This window comes from Lissotriton vulgaris, chromosome 7 (genome assembly GCF_964263255.1).
Source record: "Lissotriton vulgaris chromosome 7, aLisVul1.2, whole genome shotgun sequence".
Lineage (NCBI taxonomy): Eukaryota > Metazoa > Chordata > Amphibia > Caudata > Salamandridae > Lissotriton > Lissotriton vulgaris.
This window is the reverse complement of record NC_141695.1, coordinates 1,739,952,519-1,739,973,467: the sequence shown is the minus strand read 5'-3', so window position 1 is coordinate 1,739,973,467 and position 20,949 is coordinate 1,739,952,519. Positions and strand designations below refer to the sequence as shown.

The 20,949-nt window shown below is 50.4% G+C and overlaps 1 protein-coding gene and 1 non-coding gene across 2 annotated transcripts in view; both read right to left on the bottom strand.

Annotated features, from left to right (window-relative positions):
• YBX3 (Y-box binding protein 3) overlaps positions 1 to 19,503 on the bottom strand; it is a 31,550-nt gene extending 12,047 nt beyond the window's left edge. The window contains exons 1-3 of the mRNA XM_086933001.1: positions 19,145 to 19,503; positions 14,787 to 14,850; positions 14,042 to 14,075 (exon numbers count right to left, since the gene is read on the bottom strand). Coding sequence (XP_086789127.1) covers positions 14,042 to 14,075; positions 14,787 to 14,850; positions 19,145 to 19,283 — 237 coding nt within the window. The 5' untranslated portion in view covers positions 19,284 to 19,503. The remainder of the gene's footprint in view (positions 1 to 14,041; positions 14,076 to 14,786; positions 14,851 to 19,144) is intronic.
• Positions 14,311 to 14,445, bottom strand: LOC147706536 (small nucleolar RNA SNORA57). The gene has a single exon (XR_015298646.1). It is a non-coding gene; the product is annotated as a small nucleolar RNA SNORA57 (small nucleolar RNA).
• Positions 19,504 to 20,949: the final 1,446 nt, after the last annotated feature.

Genomic DNA, 20,949 nt, shown 5'->3' with positions numbered 1-20,949 from the left:
TAATCCTCGCGGTTAAATGCTATCTTTGGTATTGCTTTATCAAAACATGTCGAGTAAGGTGTCATACGAATTGGAATACTAACCCCTCGCCAATTCTGGCGACGGGGTTAGCATTCCACCCTTCTAGAGGGACACGACATGTATGTAACTGTGAACCCCGGTTAAAGTTAACTGAAGCCTCAGCTCCACAAAATGGATGCTGCCACCACAGACACGAGTCTGACCCCCTGCAGCTGGGAGTCCTTCCAGTGAGGGGAGCCTGGACAAAGGGTTTCCTGTCAGGGGCGGTGCTAGCACCGTCCCAGACATGGTTTTGTGTATCCTGGGTAGGCAGGGCTTTTCAGGAAGGTGACTGCTGAGTGGCACCCCGGTGCTCACTACGCATAGGCCAGTCAGAACCAGTTCCAGGGGCACACCAGCCCCTGGCCTGGGGAAGTCCGGCAGGGGAGAGGGGTGTAACCACCCCCCTCCTGGTCCCACCCATAGGCAGGACCTAGTCACCGGGTCAGCCCCCTTTTTTAGTATAAAGATGGGAGCGGGCCCCCTGTTAAAATTAGATCATCTTTGGAATCAAGATACCACTTTCTTCGAAAGGACTTCACGATTTCTTCTTCAAGATTCTCCCTTGTGGCTAAGGAGTAGTCACCCTGCATCAAGCGGGCACCATCCTAAAGAACACTGCGGTCTGCTGCAAGTCCTTCATCACGAATCCGACGACCCAGCTCGACGAGACCCGGCTTCCCTGGCACCTCTGACCTCTACTCACCTCTACAGCCAAGCTGAGAACCGTGAGTGCGACGAGACCTCAAGGGACCGACGATCGCCAAGACTGCACGACATCTTTACTGCAAGCCCACCGTGTCCTCCACTGGTGAGTGCTTTGGGGTCCGAGAAGCCCCGACCCTGCGCAGCTCCAGCACCCAAGGTCAGCCCCCCTGCATCTCCACGATCTGCGTGGGGCCCTTCTGCTGTTTGCTGTGCACCGCGTTGTTTGGCTACTAGCCGGCTGGCTTGTGGCCTTCTGAACGACGCCCAACGACTTCACGACTGCTGGTCTGGTTGCTCCAGGCTGGCCCTTGCTTCCTTCTTCAAGAGAGGCACCCCGGACCCTCCTGGTCCACTCCAGACGCCATTTTAGGTCCACCGCGTGGGCTTGAATTTGCCAAGGCTTTGTTGCCCAATCCTGGGTCCAGCGACGCCGACAGCTTCTATCTTCGTGGGACAGCTCGATCCTCCATCCTGGTCGCCGACAACGCCTCCTGGTCCGTGAGATCTTCGAGTCAAGCGTCACCCACTCACCTTGTCGAGGTGGCTACCATCCGGTGCCCTCCTGGTGCCCACTGACTACTGGCTAGTAGTCTCGAACTTGGTCCCCTCTGCTTTCAGGTGTCATCTATCTTCGAGATCCAGGCTTGGATCCAACTGAACTTTCTTCACTGGTCACCGGCCAGCATCTTTTCTTCCGGCTCCTGGTCCGTCTACGAGGATTCCCGACGTCTTTTCAGACCTATGCAGCTGCAGCCCCTGGGCTAGGTAACTTCGGCATTTCGGTGCCCCAGCATAGCCTCACTATCCAAGGGTCAGAATCTACTTTCGTTTTCTCCCTACCAGGTCGGGTTCGCCCGAGAACACTAACTTTCTATTTCCTAGCTACCATAGACTTTTGTCCCGCATCTCGCGTGAGAGTGCACACACTGCACCCGAGTCCCCTAGGCCTCCTAGAAGTAATCTAACGATTCCCTAGTCAAGTCCTAGCGATTCCAAAAGCTATTAGTACTGTACTTACCTGCTAGGAATTTCGCATTCCACTTTCAGAGTATATGGTTTTCCGTGCCCCTCGGGCATTTGTATATACTGTGCTAACTTAAGTATTTTTGTAAGAGTTTTGGTTTGTGCTTAGTACCCTGTCCTCATAAAGAGTACAGGGCTGTTGTGATCTTTAAATAAATAACTGTTTATTTTCATAACACTTGTGTGGTGTCCTTTCACTTGGTATTCAAGGGGTATATGTGTGGTAAACAGCTGGCTTAACGCGCCCTCTCGAGTCTTTAGCCTTAGACTGCTCGTATCCACGCTACTAGGATAGCTGGTCTATAAGGTTGACTTACAACCAATCATCAATAAGGGTTGCTGGACTGATACATAGTGTTCACTAGAATAGTGAGCACTGCATATCAGGCCACCTTCTCACATTGGTGAGCAGCGGTTGGGATTTGAGCTTGCTGTTGTTTTACCACACGTATCCTAAGAATATCTTGTTGAAAGATCACATAAGTACTGTTAGGTACATATAACTAAAGCTTAGAATACTCTGAGTTCTACTGAACCAGCTGTTGTAGCTCCTCAAGGCTTAGCACACCTTGGCTGCAACTCTTAGCAAGGGATCAGTAGGTAAACACATAGTGTAGGTAGGTGCATCACTTACACCACACTAGAAACAGTATGTCGGACAAAGGAGGAAACACTGAGGTTCCCCTTGTGTCAGTTGACCCTCCACAGGTCATCCCTTCAAGATATACTGCGCTTAGCTTCCATGAGTTACGACAAGTGTGTACCTCTAGGAAGATTAAGCAGGGGTCTAACCCCACAACTGCCTTTCTGATTGGTCTCTTAGAGACTCATGATGCAAGGAGGGCTGGTAACCCAGACCCTTCTAATTCAGATGGCAACATGCCCTCCTTACAGGGTCCCTTTGATGCCCAGGACCATCCTCTTCAGGAAGCAGATGATGCTGATGATGAGGATGATGATTTGGTATCAGGGGATGAGGCAGAAAAGGAACAGGTAGAAGTCAGCAGACTAACCAGGTCCAACTTAAGCAGACATGAGATGGGCACTAGGGGACCCTTGGGGCCACTCTCAGGTCAGCTTAACATTGGGAATGGACGAGATAGATCTCTATCAAGAGGCTCTATCAGATCCCTTCATACCAATGGCTCTCAACGTTCCTCTCAAAGGGGAATGACATCTCCCCAGAGGAGAATGTATGAAGCTAAGGAAAAGGCAGCCAATCTGAGGATTGAAAGGGAAGAACTTGCCCTGGCCAAAGAGAGGCTTGCCTTTGCTAGAGAGCAACAATTGAGTGGGACAGTCCCCACTGGTGGCAGCATTGTACCTAGCAATAGGGAAAGGAGTTTTGATACAAAACACCTTGGTAAGATAGTGCCCCCCTTTAAACAAGGGGATGACATCCACAAATGGATTACTGCTTTGGAGAGGGCCTGCACTGTGCAAGGTGTTCCCCCAAGTCAGTGGGCAGCTATCTTGTGGCTCTCCTTTGAGGGTAAAGGAAGAGACAAGCTCCTCACCACAAGGGTGGAGGATGCTAATGATTACCAAGTCTTGAAAAATGCACTGGTTGATGGGTTTGGCCTAACCACTGAGCAGTACAGGGTGCTGTTCAGGGATACCCAGAAAACTCAGTCTCAAGATTGGGCTGACTTTGTAGATTGTGCCACTAAGGCTTTTGAGGGCTGGTTGCTGGGCAGTAAGGTTACTGATTATAAAGGATTGTACAATTTGATGATGAGAGAGCAAATTTTAAACAATTGTCAGAACCAGTTGTTGCATCAGCATCTTGTTGACTCAGATCTGACCTCTCCCCAAGAATTGGGAAAGAAGGCAGACAGATGGGTTAGAACAAGAGTTAAACAGAACCAGGGCCAGAATCAAGGTGGTCAGAAGAAAGCAGACCAGAAGGGTAAGGATTCGAAAGGGGAACAAAATGACCAGAAGTCTTCGACAGGTCCCCAACAACCCAAAGAGGGTGGGGGTCAGGCTCCCCAAAAGAAGAAAGAAGGCCAATCTAAAAGGTGGTGCCAATACTGCAAAAGTAAAACTCACTGGTTTAGTGAGTGCACCAAGAAAGGAGGAGGGCAGACTCCTGCCACTGCAGCCCCTAAGGCACCTGTGCCCCCTAGTACAGCCAGCAGTGGTAGTGCACCTCCCAAGGGTTTAGTAGGGTTAACCCTGGGTTCTGAGGGGAGTGACAACTTAGTTGGCACCCTCACTCAGGCTGTCCTTGTCAGTACAGGGGATATGGATATGTCCCCTGACATAAGTCCCAATACTTTGGGCAAATACAGACAGACACCTTTTATTAATGGAAAAATGGCTCAGGCCTATAGGGACACTTGTGCCAGTGTCACAATGGTGACACCTAGCTTTGTGGACCCTGGACAGATCATGCCAGGTACAGAATTCCTGGTGACCAATGCAAGCAATGTCACTACCAATCATAGTATGGCAATTGTAGCTTTCTCCTGGGGAGGGGTAACTGGCCAAAAGAAGGTTGTAGTTAGTTCAGACCTCCCAGTGGATTGTTTGTTGGGCAATGATTTGGAGTCATCACAATGGTCAGAAGTGGAGCAGAGGACTCATCTGGAAATGTTAGGTTTGCCAGCACATGTGTTTGCTGTGACTAGGTCACAGGCCAGAAGATGCCCCACTGAACAGGTGCTGGATCCTGGAACAATGGACCAGACACCTTCCAAGAAAAAGAGCAGTAGGGTTAAGGCTGTGCCTTCCCCCTTGCCCCAGGTTGTGGATCAAGTCTCAGAGGAGGCTGACCTGCAGGAATTGAGGGAAACTGAGCCTAGAGAGTTTGAACTTGATCAAGTTGAATTCTTGGGTTCAGGGGGACCCTCAAGGGAAGACCTGGGGAAGGACCAGTTAGGCTGCCCTTCTCTTGAACCCCTCAGACAGCAGGCTGCTGCTGAGGCTGCTGGGAACGCCACAGGTACCCACAAGGTATACTGGGAAGATGGACTCCTGTACACTGAGTCAAGAGACCCCAAGCCTGGCATGACCAGGAGGCTGGTTGTACCCTTGTCTCAGAGAGGTTTCCTACTTACCTTGGCCCATGAGATTCCCTTAGCAGGACACTTAGGCCAGACAAAGACTTGGGACAGGCTTGTCTCACACTTTCACTGGCCTCACATGAATGAGGATACCAAGGAGTTTTGTCGCTCCTGTGTCACTTGCCAAGCCAGTGGTAAGTCAGGTGGCACAACAAAGGCCCCCCTTATACCAATGCCTGTGGTGGGGGTGCCCTTTGAAAGAGTGGGGATTGACATTGTTGGTCCAATGGAACCCCAGACAGCATCAGGGCACAAGTTTATACTGGTGGTAGTGGATCATGCCACCAGGTATCCTGAAGCTATTCCACTTAGGACCACCACAGCCCCTGTGGTGGCAAGGGCCCTAGTTGGAGTGTTCTCCAGAGTGGGCTTCCCTAAGGAGGTTGTCTCTGACAGAGGTGCAAACTTCATGTCAAGCTATTTAACTGCTATGTGGAAGGAGTGTGGTGTCAATTACAAATTCACTACACCCTATCACCCACAATGCAATGGGCTTGTTGAAAGGTTCAACAGGACCCTAAAAGGGATGATTCATGGACTACCTGAAACACTCAGGCGTAGATGGGATGTCCTGATGCCCTGCCTTCTGTTTGCTTACAGAGAGGTCCCACAAAAGGGGGTTGGCTACAGCCCTTTTGAACTTTTGTATGGGCATCCTGTGAGAGGCCCCTTGTGTTTGGTGAAGGAAGGATGGGAGAGACCTCTCAAAAAGCCTGCAACCAACATAATGGACTATGTACTTGGTCTCCGCTCCAGGATGGCTGAGTATATGGAGAAGGCATCAGAAAACCTTAAGGCCAGTCAAGAACTTCAAAAAGCTTGGCATGACCAAAAGGCTGTCCTGACTGTTTATCAGCCTGGACAGAAGGTGTGGGTGCTGGAGCCAGTGGCCCCAGCAGCACTCAAAGACAAATGGTCTGGGCCCCACACAATCCTTGAGCAAAAGGGAGAGGTCACCTACCTGGTGGACCTTGGAACTCCCAGGAGTCCCCATAGGGTACTCCATGTCAACAGGCTCAAAGCATATGTCGACAGGAAGGACATGAGCTTGCTCATGGCCATAGATGAGGGACAGGAGGAAGAGAGTGACCCTCTCCCAGACCTGCTCACTCAGAATCCTGATGATGGGTCAGTAGATGGTGTTGTCTTTTGTGGCAGCCTCTCTGAACATCAGCAGAAAGACTGTAAACAGGTTCTTCAGTCTTTCAGACATATGTTCTCTCTGACACCCAGTCAGACCAATTGGTGCACCCATGAGGTTGACACTGGTGACAGCCTGCCAGTCAAGAGTAAAATCTACAGGCAGCCTGATCATGTTAGAGACTGCATAAAAACTGAAGTGCAGAAAATGTTGGAATTGGGAGTCATTGAACCCTCAGATAGCCCTTGGGCTAGTCCAGTAGTTCTAGTGCCAAAGCCTCACACCCAAGATGGTAAGAGAGAGATGAGGTTTTGCGTAGACTACAGGGGTCTCAATGCAGTCACTAAGACTGATGCCCATCCAATACCAAGGGCAGATGAACTTATAGATAGATTGGCTTCTGCCAACTACTTAAGTACATTTGACTTAACAGCTGGGTATTGGCAAATCAGGTTAGCTGAGGATGCCAAGCCCAAAACAGCATTTTCAACCCCTGGTGGGCATTATCAATTTGTGGTAATGCCCTTTGGTCTGAAAAATGCACCTGCCACCTTCCAAAGGTTGGTGAATCAAGTCCTTACTGGGCTGGATGACTTCTGTGCAGCATATCTAGATGATATTGCTGTCTTTAGCTCCACCTGGGAGGATCACCTGGTCCACCTGAGGAAAGTGTTAGAGGCTCTGCAAGCAGCAGGCCTCACTATCAAGGCCACCAAGTGCCAGATAGGGCAGACACAGGTTGTATACCTGGGCCACCTTGTAGGTGGAGGCCAGGTTCAGCCACTGGAGAGCAAAATACAGTCAATCAGGGACTGGGCTCCCCCAACCACCCAGACTCAGGTTCGAGCTTTCTTGGGCCTGACTGGATACTACAGAAAGTTTGTCAGGAACTATGGTTCCATTGTGACACCATTAAATGAACTGACAAGTAAGAAAATGCCAAAAAAGGTTCAGTGGACAGCAGGCTGTCAAAAAGCATTCGATGACCTAAAGCAGGCCATGTGCACAGCACCTATCCTTAAGAGTCCAGACTACTCCAAACCATTCATTGTCCAAACAGATGCTTCTGAGTTGGGTGTGGGAGCTGTTCTTTCTCAACTGAATTTTGATGGTCAGGATCAGCCCATTGCTTTTATAAGCAGAAGGCTGACCCCCAGAGAGAAGAATTGGTCAGCTATTGAGAGGGAGGCCTTTGCTGTGGTTTGGGCCCTGAAGAAGCTGAGGCCATACTTGTTTGGCACTCACTTCAAGATTCAGACCGACCATAAGCCCCTCTTGTGGCTAAATCAGATGAAGGGTGAAAACCCCAAACTGCTTAGGTGGTCCATTTCCCTACAGGGGATGGACTTTACAGTGGAACATAGGCCTGGTACTGATCATGGCAATGCCGATGGGCTCTCCAGATATTTCCACTTAGAACAAGAAGACTCACCTGGTCAAGGTTAGCTTATTGTCCCAAAGTTTGGGGGGGGGTCATGTAGGAGAGTAGGGTCTGCAATCCTATGATCACCCAGATTTTTTGCTTTTGTTTCACTGGTTTACGACTTTCTCTGGCTGTGGGCCTGCCAATCAGACCCACAGCCTGGCTGTTCTCTTTCTAAATTACCTCATGTACCCTAGGTGCATCTACCAATTGGTACTGGGCCACCTTATCAGACCCTGTAACTCAGGGCATAGGTGTACCCAGGGCTACCAGGGGCTGCAGCACGTATTGTGCCACCCCTGGCTGGCCTCCTAAATTCGACACAACTGGCTGCATGACAGCTGGGGCAAAGTCGTGTAATCACCCTTTGCTGTAGGTGTAGTATACCTATACCTAACCCTAAAATGGACACACAGATTCCTATCAGTCACTCCTATGGCAGGCCTTGACAATCCTGAAGGCAGAGTGCTTGGAATCGTGTGAGATGGTGCTCTGGCATGAGCTGAGCCTGTCTGCAGCTTGCGGAATCAAGTCCTAATAGCTGTTCCATGATATCGCATACCATATACTCTTAAGTGCATTATAATCCTCGCGGTTAAATGCTATCTTTGGTATTGCTTTATCAAAACATGTCGAGTAAGGTGTCATACGAATTGGAATACTAACCCCTCGCCAATTCTGGCGACGGGGTTAGCATTCCACCCTTCTAGAGGGACACGACATGTATGTAACTGTGAACCCCGGTTAAAGTTAACTGAAGCCTCAGCTCCACAAAATGGATGCTGCCACCACAGACACGAGTCTGACCCCCTGCAGCTGGGAGTCCTTCCAGTGAGGGGAGCCTGGACAAAGGGTTTCCTGTCAGGGGCGGTGCTAGCACCGTCCCAGACATGGTTTTGTGTATCCTGGGTAGGCAGGGCTTTTCAGGAAGGTGACTGCTGAGTGGCACCCCGGTGCTCACTACGCATAGGCCAGTCAGAACCAGTTCCAGGGGCACACCAGCCCCTGGCCTGGGGAAGTCCGGCAGGGGAGAGGGGTGTAACCACCCCCCTCCTGGTCCCACCCATAGGCAGGACCTAGTCACCGGGTCAGCCCCCTTTTTTAGTATAAAGATGGGAGCGGGCCCCCTGTTAAAATTAGATCATCTTTGGAATCAAGATACCACTTTCTTCGAAAGGACTTCACGATTTCTTCTTCAAGATTCTCCCTTGTGGCTAAGGAGTAGTCACCCTGCATCAAGCGGGCACCATCCTAAAGAACACTGCGGTCTGCTGCAAGTCCTTCATCACGAATCCGACGACCCAGCTCGACGAGACCCGGCTTCCCTGGCACCTCTGACCTCTACTCACCTCTACAGCCAAGCTGAGAACCGTGAGTGCGACGAGACCTCAAGGGACCGACGATCGCCAAGACTGCACGACATCTTTACTGCAAGCCCACCGTGTCCTCCACTGGTGAGTGCTTTGGGGTCCGAGAAGCCCCGACCCTGCGCAGCTCCAGCACCCAAGGTCAGCCCCCCTGCATCTCCACGATCTGCGTGGGGCCCTTCTGCTGTTTGCTGTGCACCGCGTTGTTTGGCTACTAGCCGGCTGGCTTGTGGCCTTCTGAACGACGCCCAACGACTTCACGACTGCTGGTCTGGTTGCTCCAGGCTGGCCCTTGCTTCCTTCTTCAAGAGAGGCACCCCGGACCCTCCTGGTCCACTCCAGACGCCATTTTAGGTCCACCGCGTGGGCTTGAATTTGCCAAGGCTTTGTTGCCCAATCCTGGGTCCAGCGACGCCGACAGCTTCTATCTTCGTGGGACAGCTCGATCCTCCATCCTGGTCGCCGACAACGCCTCCTGGTCCGTGAGATCTTCGAGTCAAGCGTCACCCACTCACCTTGTCGAGGTGGCTACCATCCGGTGCCCTCCTGGTGCCCACTGACTACTGGCTAGTAGTCTCGAACTTGGTCCCCTCTGCTTTCAGGTGTCATCTATCTTCGAGATCCAGGCTTGGATCCAACTGAACTTTCTTCACTGGTCACCGGCCAGCATCTTTTCTTCCGGCTCCTGGTCCGTCTACGAGGATTCCCGACGTCTTTTCAGACCTATGCAGCTGCAGCCCCTGGGCTAGGTAACTTCGGCATTTCGGTGCCCCAGCATAGCCTCACTATCCAAGGGTCAGAATCTACTTTCGTTTTCTCCCTACCAGGTCGGGTTCGCCCGAGAACACTAACTTTCTATTTCCTAGCTACCATAGACTTTTGTCCCGCATCTCGCGTGAGAGTGCACACACTGCACCCGAGTCCCCTAGGCCTCCTAGAAGTAATCTAACGATTCCCTAGTCAAGTCCTAGCGATTCCAAAAGCTATTAGTACTGTACTTACCTGCTAGGAATTTCGCATTCCACTTTCAGAGTATATGGTTTTCCGTGCCCCTCGGGCATTTGTATATACTGTGCTAACTTAAGTATTTTTGTAAGAGTTTTGGTTTGTGCTTAGTACCCTGTCCTCATAAAGAGTACAGGGCTGTTGTGATCTTTAAATAAATAACTGTTTATTTTCATAACACTTGTGTGGTGTCCTTTCACTTGGTATTCAAGGGGTATATGTGTGGTAAACAGCTGGCTTAACGCGCCCTCTCGAGTCTTTAGCCTTAGACTGCTCGTATCCACGCTACTAGGATAGCTGGTCTATAAGGTTGACTTACAACCAATCATCAATAAGGGTTGCTGGACTGATACATAGTGTTCACTAGAATAGTGAGCACTGCATATCAGGCCACCTTCTCACAGTCCCACCTTTGGAAGTCTTTCAATTTTTGAAGTTCCGTGAACCAGCTGCAGTGCCATAGTGGTGTCTGGCGTGTAGGTTTCTCCTCCCACCCCGTGGATCTCGTGGCCCGTGTCCATGCTCGAATCGTGATCATGGTAGCGGGCAGGAGCTGTCTTCCCACCCTCCCCCCATATAAGTAGTGAAGTATATTGTGTGTGGACAATTTATGTCTTTCCAATGCATATGTCGGGTGGTCCACTGGTGCGTGTAGCCAGTCGTTTATGGGGGTCAAGTGTTCCGCCCAGTAGTATGCCTCCAGGTTCGGCAGTGAGATCCCTCCACTATACTGGTGGCGTTGGTGTTTGGAGGGCGATGCGTGGTTGTTTGCCTAGCCACAGGAAGGATCGCAGGTCTGCATGGATTTTGGTGATCGTGTTAGCCGGGAGCGGGTAGTATTCATTCTGAAGTGCGTAGAGGAATTTGGGTAGCGTAATCATTTTATACATTGCCGCTCTTCCCAGTAGGGTAAGCGGTAACAGCCTCCATCTCGTCATGTCCTCTACTGCCTCTTCCATTATTCGTTCCACATTATGCTGGAACGAGAGCTTCTTGTCCAGAGTGATATAGACCCCAAGGTACTGGAACCCCTCCGCGGTAGTGAGTAAACGGTCCGGTAGCGTCACTCCAGTCACAGGGCCCCGCGGCGTATACAAGACTGATTTGTGCCAGTTGATGGTATGGCCCGCCATCGCCCCAAATCCCTCCAACTCTCTGAATAATGTCCCTACTGAGACCTCGGGTTTCGTAATGTATAGTAATACATCGTCTGCATATAATGAAATTTTTTCCTGTGCCTCCCCTGAATCACTTCACATGAAACCATGGATCCCTGGGTTTTGCCGAATTTTGGCCGCCAAGATTTCTATCGTGAGCGTAAAGAGTAGCGGGGACAGCGGGCATCCTTGTCTTGTGCCCCTTTCCGCATGGAATTCACGTGATAGCCATCCATTTACTCGTACCCGCGCTTTCGGTGCCGTGTATAGCAGCCCTTTCCATTTCTGGAAGCGTGGACCAAAACCAAACCGCCTCATCACCGCCATGAGAAAGGGCCAGTGTACTGCGTCGAACGCCTTTTCAGCGTCCAAGGACAGGAACCAGTGCCGTTCCGCCCTATCTTTCACTTCTTGAAGCCAGTTGTGTGTCTGTCGGAGGTTGAGCTTTGTCGCTCTGTCTGGCAGAAACCCTGATTGGTCTGTGTGTATAAGGTCTGGAACGACCGTCCGGAGGCGTGCCGCTAGAATCGTGACCAGCACTTTCACCTCCATGTTCAGCAGTGAGATGGGGCGGTATGAGGCACAATCCTCCTCTGGCTTGCCCCGTTTGTGTATCGGTACTATGGTTGCCAATGTTAGGTCTCGCGGGAGTGTCCCTATCTCATAGGCTTCAACATATAAGGTCAACAGGTGACGTGTCAGCAAGTCGGCCGTCTTTTTAAAGAATTCCGCCGGGAACCCGTTGGGTCCCGGTGTTTCCCCGTTCTTAATTTATTTATGGCTATACTAATCTCCTCCAGTGTGATATCTGCCTCTAGCGGGGCGCTGAGCTCTGCATCCAGGAGTGGGATGTCCACCTTTTCCATATAATGTAGAGCCTCGTCAACTGTTCCGAGGTCTCTGCCTCTATAGAAATTCTCATAGTGGAGTGCGAATGCCTCCGCTATGTCCTTGTCCGTGGTTTCCATGTGTCCCCCGTCTCTCCTGATTCTTTCCACCCACCGTGCTGCTCGTTCTTTCCTGCTAAGCCATGCCAAAAGTTTGCCTGATTTGTCACCTACATCATACAGGCGGTGTAACGTAGCTAGTGATTGTGTCTTTGCCTCATTAGAGACCAGTTGTCTATACTCCCTTTGTTTGTCTTGCAGCCGCCTCAGTGTACCCTCACCTTTGTTTACATGGTATTCCCTTTCTAGCGCTAGGATGTCAGTTTCTAGCCCTGCCGCCTCCATGTGTTTATTGCGTTTGTCCCTTAATCTCCCTTTAATTCTGTCCCTCAACACCGGTTTCATGGCCTCCCAGAAGGTAATATTGGAATCTACTGAACCTTTGTTCTCCGCCACATACACCTTTATGTCAGCCCTCAATCCTCGTGTTATCTCGGGGGGTTTGTAAGTCCCATGCTGCCAATCGCCACTCGGTCTCTCGCCTTACCGTGTTTTTCCCTAAGTTTGCATACAGAGGTGAGTGGTCTGATATCCCCCTTGCTTTGTAGGAGAACTCATCCCCCTTCGACAGGTATTGCCTTGCAATAAAAATGTAGTCTAGCCTGGAGAAGGTTTTATGGGCCCCTGAGTAGAAGGATAACGTCTCCTGTGTCTGGTGTCGCCATATGTCGGTGAGTCCCATTTCCGCCATGTATTTTGCCAGTGCTGTTTGCGTCCCCTCCCTGCGTGTTGCACCTGAACGATCTAACGTTTCCGACAAACTTCATTGAAGCCCCCCCCCACTATTTGCATCGTGTCTGCCGTATCCAACAGGATGGCTGCCACTTCTCTGAGCATGCGTGATTGGAGTTTTGGCGGAGCGTATACTGAGATAACTGTCACGTTCAGTCTATTCCATGTCCCCTGTATTCCCATTTATGTACCCTGTGGATCACTCCACGTGCGTGTGACGGTAAAGGGATGTGTTTTGTTAATTAGGATTGCGACTCCCCTGGCTCCCGACGTATAGCCCGCGTGAGTCAGGACTTTGTATATCCCCCTCGCTATGAACGTACATTTTCCTGCCTTAAGGTACGTTTCCTGTAAAAGGATACGGTCTGGGGCGACCCTTTTGATGTATGTGTTGACCAATCCTCTTTATTTTGGATCCCAATCCATTAACATTCCATGTCAGAATGGAGATCCCCCTCTGAGTTCTGTCAGTAGTCCTTAGTGTGTCTGCCATACTGTGTTGCTCGTCTGGAGGTCAGTAGGAGACCATAGCAGCTGTGTGTGACAACGTTGATTCTTGTGCATCTGACTGTGTCCCAATGAGTGTTTCCGTGTCCAACATCCCCCCCAATGTCCCCAACGTGTTTTCCTACTCACTCCCCCGCCCCAACAAACTAGAAAACCCCTTCCCCCCCTCCCCCTCCCCACCTCCCTTCCAGATGTGCCCCTAAGTGGGACATGACTTTCAGTAGGAGTAGGCCTGTCGACCAGGTCGGGAAACTTGATAATACCACTTCCCTGCAGCCTGATCAAAAACACGAGTCCACCGGGCAGGATACAATTGCTTCCGAAGTTTACAGAAAGCCACAACACCATTTCACTCCATTGACTGATCTCCATAGAACCACTCCGTGGAGGCCATGCATGTGTGAAATTGTTATTGACACTGGCATGTTGTCAGTTCTTGTGGTGGACAGACTAGGTCAACCCTGCCACATGGCGTGCTGTCTGTCGCGATAGGTCGTGTCAGGACAGCTTAATACAGGCAAAAATACAAGAGATTCAGAAGGTGCCATACACTCCTCCAAATTCTGGGCCTGGAAGTTGTGCCAGGCTGTACGCTTCTGTCCAGCCCCAACAAAAGATGAAGTGTGACCCATGGGCTATACACTTGACATCTGCAGAGATGTGCATTTAGGCTTTAATCAGTTCCAAAGACTAGAAACAGCCGATGGGAGCATCTGTTACCGAAGACTGGTGTGCTTCCACCTGGGTGGAGTGACCAATCAAGCCAAGAAATATATGAGACTGCTTGCCCTCACACCCCAAATATGAGCTCATCACTCCTAGGTAGCATTAACAACTGGTATAGTAAGCAACACAAACAAATGCTGTGTCCAAGTACTGACTCAGCACAGACTGTAGTCTTACCTGGTGTACAAAGACGTCTTCCTTGGTGTCATTTCTGTTGATTGGAAGCCATCATGGCAGAAGGTCAAGTGAAAGAGTGGCACAGGAACCAGAGAAGAGGAAACGGCGGAGAGAAAAATAATTAGTACCCCATTCCAGGACAGGTTTACGGACCATACACCTGTACTGAACACGCTAACAAAATGGAGAATCTAAATTCACTGAGCTAGGGGGGGGGGGGGGGTACAGAAGCCATTCAAGGTTAGGAAATGGACGCCCCTCTTAGAGGGCTCTGTTCCAGTGATTGAGGATAGAACCAGTCGATAGAAGCGCCTGGCACCGAAGACATAGCACTGGTGTTTACTCTGCCTCCGAACATTACACATCTGGGCACATAGAAGCCCAAACATGCCAAGAAATGGAGGCTTGCTGTCACCTGGCACAATAATTCACTTAAAAGGGCATTGCAGAAGTTATGCTTGCATGGAATATTAGGAAAACTGCGGAGCTCCCACCCCAACATCCCGTTTACAGGCCACAATTCAGACATCTCGTTCGATTATAACAGTAAATAGGTCCGTTTTCCATTTGAAATCTGTGTTGGGAGGCCCTGTGTGCATATATGCTGCTCCTAAACTGGGATAAAACCAAAGATTTCCACAAACCCAACACCTGACAGTGACTAGCTTAAAGCAGACAAAAACAGCAAAAACTGAAGAAAAAAAAGCACAAAACAAGGAAAATAAAATAAAACGGGTGGACATACCGGTTGATAAAGCCGTAGCCGTTTCTCACGTTAAACCATTTGACAGTGCCCAGGACTTTGGTTGCTAAAGGAACGAAAAGAAACAAAAAAAGCAAACTAAAAAACAAACGCATGGTGGGGGTAATGATACACATCCAACATGATGGGTGGGTCCAATTCTATCCCTCCTTCATGAGGTTCCAACAGGTTCTGCTCCCTGAGGATCTCTGCCAAGTGTCACATTAGTAGACAAAGAGGGGGGGATCCTATTAGTAGGATAGGAGAGGGGGCTCTCCCCGCCCCCTTAATGCAGTTATTTGGGAAATTACGGTATAAAGGGACAACATGGTTGTGGGCTTTACAGTCACCCGACTATACACTATATGCATATGGTTAATTTTCAAAAAGGGAAGTCAATTTAGAGGGGGTGGAATATTTACATCCTCGTAATTCTGAAATCCCAACTTAATTGTACTATCCCTGGGGGTTTGACATTTCAGGTCCGGAGACATGCTCACTGTACACACCAGTGGAAATTTGGTTTACTATCGTGAGAGACTAAAAGGCTGACATGGATCTTGCCCTCCATTAGACAATAGTGTTAACTATTTGGTGGCTCGACCCTCCAGTTAGTAATAAATCGGCCAGATGTAGTTGATCTTTAAACAATCACAGGGATAGCAGTTCTGGAATAATTCAAGAGCAGAAAATTACACTTCACAGCAAAATGTAGTATTTTCCAATAGTAAATATTAAGCACTCACTCAACCCCACATGCTCCTTTCAGCAACTTCTCAATCTGCTTTTAAAGAAAAAACTATTACCACGTTCGAGAGGGTCTGCCACCCAGGAAAACCCACAGCACTATCACTCTGCCCATAAGTGCCCACTGCAACACCAAGTGTTGCCCACGGTGGAGCAGGCCTCTAGCACCCTTGGAGGGTGGGTAGGAGCTAACAAGTTGAAACTCATGGCCTGCAGCAAGGGAAAGACTTCATGGATACGGGTACAAAGAGGCATGAACTATGCACCCCACTCCTCTGCAATCAGGCTTCCACGTCGTAAAACGCATGCCAGGCAACAAGTCATGAGATACAACACGCAAGATTCCAATTGTTACTTTCAACCACTCATAGATCCTAACCAGATAAAGGGTAAGTTGGCAACTGTGTCTTACAACACCAACTACTGAACATGGTTAGAGAGAAGGGTAACCTGTGCAATGCAAGCTAGCAAGTCACCCTCCATTCAAGGCGGCACCATCACCCCCGGCTACCAGTACAGACCTCGTGCAACAGGCGATGCAGCTGTGACAAGCAGTCACAGCCTTGGCATGGGCTAGCCTGCTGATCTCTCCTCCCCTCCGAGCAGCTGTGCCACCCTGCTCCAATGCAGAGGGCTATTTGTGTCTGCTAGGAATGTCCGAGCCCTGGAAACAGAGCTTCAAATTGCCACATAGGCAAGGGGTGAATACTCCGACATTCCGCAGATTATTGTGCAGGATTTTAAGCCATTCGGTAGTCAGGGAAGCAAAGGAAGTGGCATGGGGCAACCCCTGCCCATTCGTTCCGACGCCCCGCCAAACAAGCTAGAGCGCAAAAAGGGGTTACTAGCTGCCATACACTAATTGATGCCCCTCTGAATTACAAGCAGGAGTAGCGTGCTTTGCACAAGAGGCAACTGATTTGATTTCCCCTACATGGCATGGGGTAGGCACTGCCATTCGGAACCTCAAAGTGCAAACGCAGTGGCGCTCTCCGGGGCCACAAGTGGGATGTGATTTCTTTTAGTCTGTAGGTAGGGACTTTATAGAGGACAACCTGCCCCCGAGGTAGGAGTTTGCTAAAGATAATTTAGAGCAGCTTCCCTCAAACCATGAGGGTGGTATTTTGAGACCTAGTCCAAGTCGCCTTAAAAACATACTGAGTCAGCTTCTCAAATGCGCAGTTGTTGTGGCGCGATTTTACCGTGTACACAGCAGACAGAGGCTGGACTCTGGCAACAGTGTCAGGAGGTGCCAAGTGTCACTGTTTCAAGGCCACAGGTGATGTGCGCCCATTTTCCAGGAACACTGCAGCCGCCTGCCAGCAGCACCAATAAACACAAACGGTCTGTTGATTACGGCACAAACTAGCAAGGGGGGGCACCACAGCCCAAGCCAAAAATAACTAGTCTAATTAATTTTGAAGACATGGACACAACTCACTAACAGATCCTGCTAAGGACCCTACTCGGCCATGGGGAAAAACCAGAGTCCGCACCACAACAATCTGCTGCAGATACACAGTGGTAGGATCGCTCGCTACTGAAGGGTACAGCTGCACAAGAGGGCAGCGCGGCACTCCCAACTGTCGGCAGACCACCACCAAGACACCAGCGGGCCACCAATGGAATGCAAGGACCCCAATGGTACGGATCTGAAGAGAACCTCGCTCTCGGTGCCCCATGGCAGACAGGTGCGCCATCTGCCAGCCGTCCTCACCACTCCTAGACTTGGAGAAAAATCGACTGCCACAAATGTACACAATTCACACCTCTACATGCTTGCTCCAGGAAGCGTTAAGCAAGTATGCAGAAAATAATTAAAACTACTACTAAACTACCCACAGCTCCCAGAAGGACACAAAAAGACAACAGCAAGAAGTCCAAAGATGTAAGGGGCATGGGTTCGACGCCTCGTCTCACCACTGCTGAATCAACCTAATAGTGCAGGTCTTCAGGAGCGAGATTGGTGTTGGACCACCACTGACTGATCTGAAGTCTTGGGGTGGGGCAGGCTTGGTGCCAGCTTGTTGATATGGGCCTGACGCACGGTCTTCCAGCGGGTCCAGGCCCGTGGCTCACGTGTTGACATCGCAGGCTGAAACCCCGAGAACTACTACTCTGCGGGAGCTGCTCCCCGCCGCCCTCGCAGGCAGAGGAGCGGCCGCCCCCGGCCACCAGGCAGGGCCCTGAGGAGGGGGCGTGTGTGATCCTTGATGTGAAGCACACGGCAGCAGTGGCGGCACAGCATGCCACCCCGCCCGCCCCTGCCTTGGGTCATTCCGGGACACAACTGGCTTATTCTTGGCACCCAACATCCCAACCATATTTGTACACGTAAGCTACTTTGTTTCAACTAAAGCTTCACTGTTCCCGTCTGTACAAACTACTGCAACAGAGCTGGCGGCAAGACGCATGCACCCACGACCATTAGCACGAATAATGGAGGAAGGGGCGCTATGTGGGCGCTCAAACACCAATTCAGAAGTAACGCCCGGTATGCAGCCAAAGGCGCCTCTGCGATTGCGCAACAGCGGCCAAGAGTTGTGCAACTTGGGGTCTGTACAAGGGATCGCCACTCAAACAATAACCCAGCCTGCTGGGCAGCATACTGACGGTGGAATACCCCGACACAACCCCAAGAACGGGTATAAGCAGCCTGGCATACTGCTTTCACATCTACAGGTTTGCTCAAATCCAAACGGAAAAACACGTTCTCATTAAACAACTCCATAACCCCCTTCTGCACAAAAATGGAGCGGCGTGCAGGGAGAGAGGGGACACACTCGGCCCAAATCCAAACTTGGAAAACAAAATGAACCATTCGAATCTGCACCCCGCGAGCAGGGCGAGGCCTAGCCAAGCATGCAGAGCAGCCACAGGCCGATACAAGGGCCCCTCGCGGGTCTGCACACCGCACCTCCTGTATAGCTATGCAGGACCCCGGGGAGACACGGAGGCCACAGGAATGAGCGGCGAGCCCCAGAGTCCGGCCTCAACGCCACACCCTTCATGCACGTCCTGTACGCGTGGAGAGAACAAACACTGCACCAGGCGCCCCGAGGCCATCGCACTGCACGCCATGAGAACACGTGGGGAGCAGTGACCCCACCCAGAGGACACGTGGAGGTGAAGCGGACCAGGAAGCTGCGCCCCCAGGAACTCGGAAGAGATGCGGGGCCGAGTAACCACTGTACCTGGACTCATGAAGCCTAGCAGCAGACACGTGGGTGCTAGGCCTACTACATTTACATGGGGTGGCCGTGGCACAATTAACCCACCCCTAACATACCGAGCATTTGCAGTGCAATGGGCCTCGCCTGTGGGGCCTCAAAGCACTTAGCCTGGGGACTGAAACCTCTGCTGTCCACCATTCTTCCAGGGGTCCCCTGCTGAGTTGCATGGATGGAGTTCGACATATACACACACGCATTAGAAATGACCAAACATACGAATCATGGATAATTATACTCCATTTGGGCATTTAGGTTGTGGGAAATCGCCCCCCCATGTCCCACGCCACGCACTAGCTGTGGCCTAGTCGCCCCCCTACTCCCCAGAGCCCCCTCAACCGATACCAGAAGGGAGGGGACCTCCCTTTCTCCCCCCACACTCACCCAGCACTTTCTTGTCCGGGGCGGTGGTGGCTGGCTCAGTGGTCGTGGTAGGGCTGGGGGTCGTGTCTTCCTCTGGGGCTGCTGCTGGTGCTGCTGCTGCTACTGGGGCGGCCGGGCTCTTCTCTCCCACCTCGCTCATGGCTGCTGATGGTTCCGGGGGGGCTTCTCTTGGCTCTGGTTGCTGTGCCCCCTGCGGCTCCTTGGCGCGCCCCCTCCCCTTGCCTGGCACCCTGGTGGTACAGGTGGTACTGGTGCAGGATGGTGGGTGCTGGGGAGGCGGGGGTGGGAGGCCGTTGATGGTAACCTGAGGGTCTCAGTAGGTTTCTTACTTCGTCCTTGGCTCCTCTTTCGGTCTTACTGCCTTAAAATGGCTCCCGCGCAGGCTTTATAGAGAGGGGCGGGGCCTTCGTGTCCGCCGCCTGTCCTCGCGCCCGCCTCCTCCGCCACTCACGCCCGGAGTCACACACGCGCCTCATTAGCATTTAAAGGCACCGCAGAAAGGAAGCGTCCCTTCTCTTTCTCAGCAGCTCACCCTTTGCGCCTCTTCCTTACTCAACACCATCTCCATACCCATTTTGGTCTAGTCATCAAGCTCCTAAAGTCCTCACCTCATTCCTTTACCCATACCTCATTTTGAGTTGCATCAATTCATCGTTTTCTGTTGTTTTATTAGATAACTTTCATTCATGTATTTTTTTTATTTGTAATACTTTTTATTGGGATTAAAAAGAGTGATAGAAGCACCAGGAAAAAAGATAACATAATAAAAAACATATAAAATACCATACTAAATATAAAACTGTCACGTTAGAAAAATTGTAAAGTACAATCTTATGCTAAAAGGAAGCTAAAAGGAGATTAGATTACCTATCAATCATGCATGTATTTTTTTAAATCACTTTTCATCCTTTCTTCCCCACATACCTTCTAATTTATCTCATCTGTCTTCTCTCCGTAGTCAAGTCTTTCTTCCCTCCGTACTCTAGTCTTTCTTTCCTACACGCTCTCGTCTCGGCGCTCGCCTTTTGTCCGTACGCACTGACGCCTCTCTGCAGTCTTTCTTCTATTCAACTCCGTAATGCTTTATTGAAGCGTCTGAACAGACAGGCGTTACTCAGATTGTTTGTGCACGTGACGTGATTCTCTAGACGTTGTCACGAGACGTAACGTACCCTCCAGGCATGTGCGTTTTCTATTCGTATTTTACTCACCTTTGCTTTATTTCTTTCTCTAGTAATACTCGCTTCGTGTTTCCAGTTCTACTCGTAATGTCGAACTAGAGTTGAATCAACCTGCGTCAGATTTTTCATCCTCCTCAAGGCTTTCCTGGCACCTATAGAGGCATCGAATTGTTGCAGAATGTGGGGTGTAATGTCTGCGACTAGGAGGCTTCCTTTAGTTACTGGAATCTGGCCCGCCCCAAAAATTGAGCCCCACAGCTTCCTGGCAGGACGTCTCCCTTAACTCACCCAATCCCCATACTCGCCCACGTGACACCGGCATCGCATCTAAAATGGACACAGTTACATCTGACCTACACACAATTTTAAATTGTAATTGTAAATTGATACAGTTGCCGTAAACCTTCTTAAAATAGCCATTAAAATGAACGGGGGAGCAAGGAGATTTAGGTTTTGAGGAGGACGGATTACGTTGGTTGATAATACGAGATTTAGTTTTGATATTTTTAGTTTAAGTGACAGATGATATTGCTCTTTGAACGGATGTCAGGAGAAGTTTGTTTTTATTTCCCTCTCTGATCGTTCTCTAAACCAAGGCTCTTATACATGTTTTTTTGAACAATG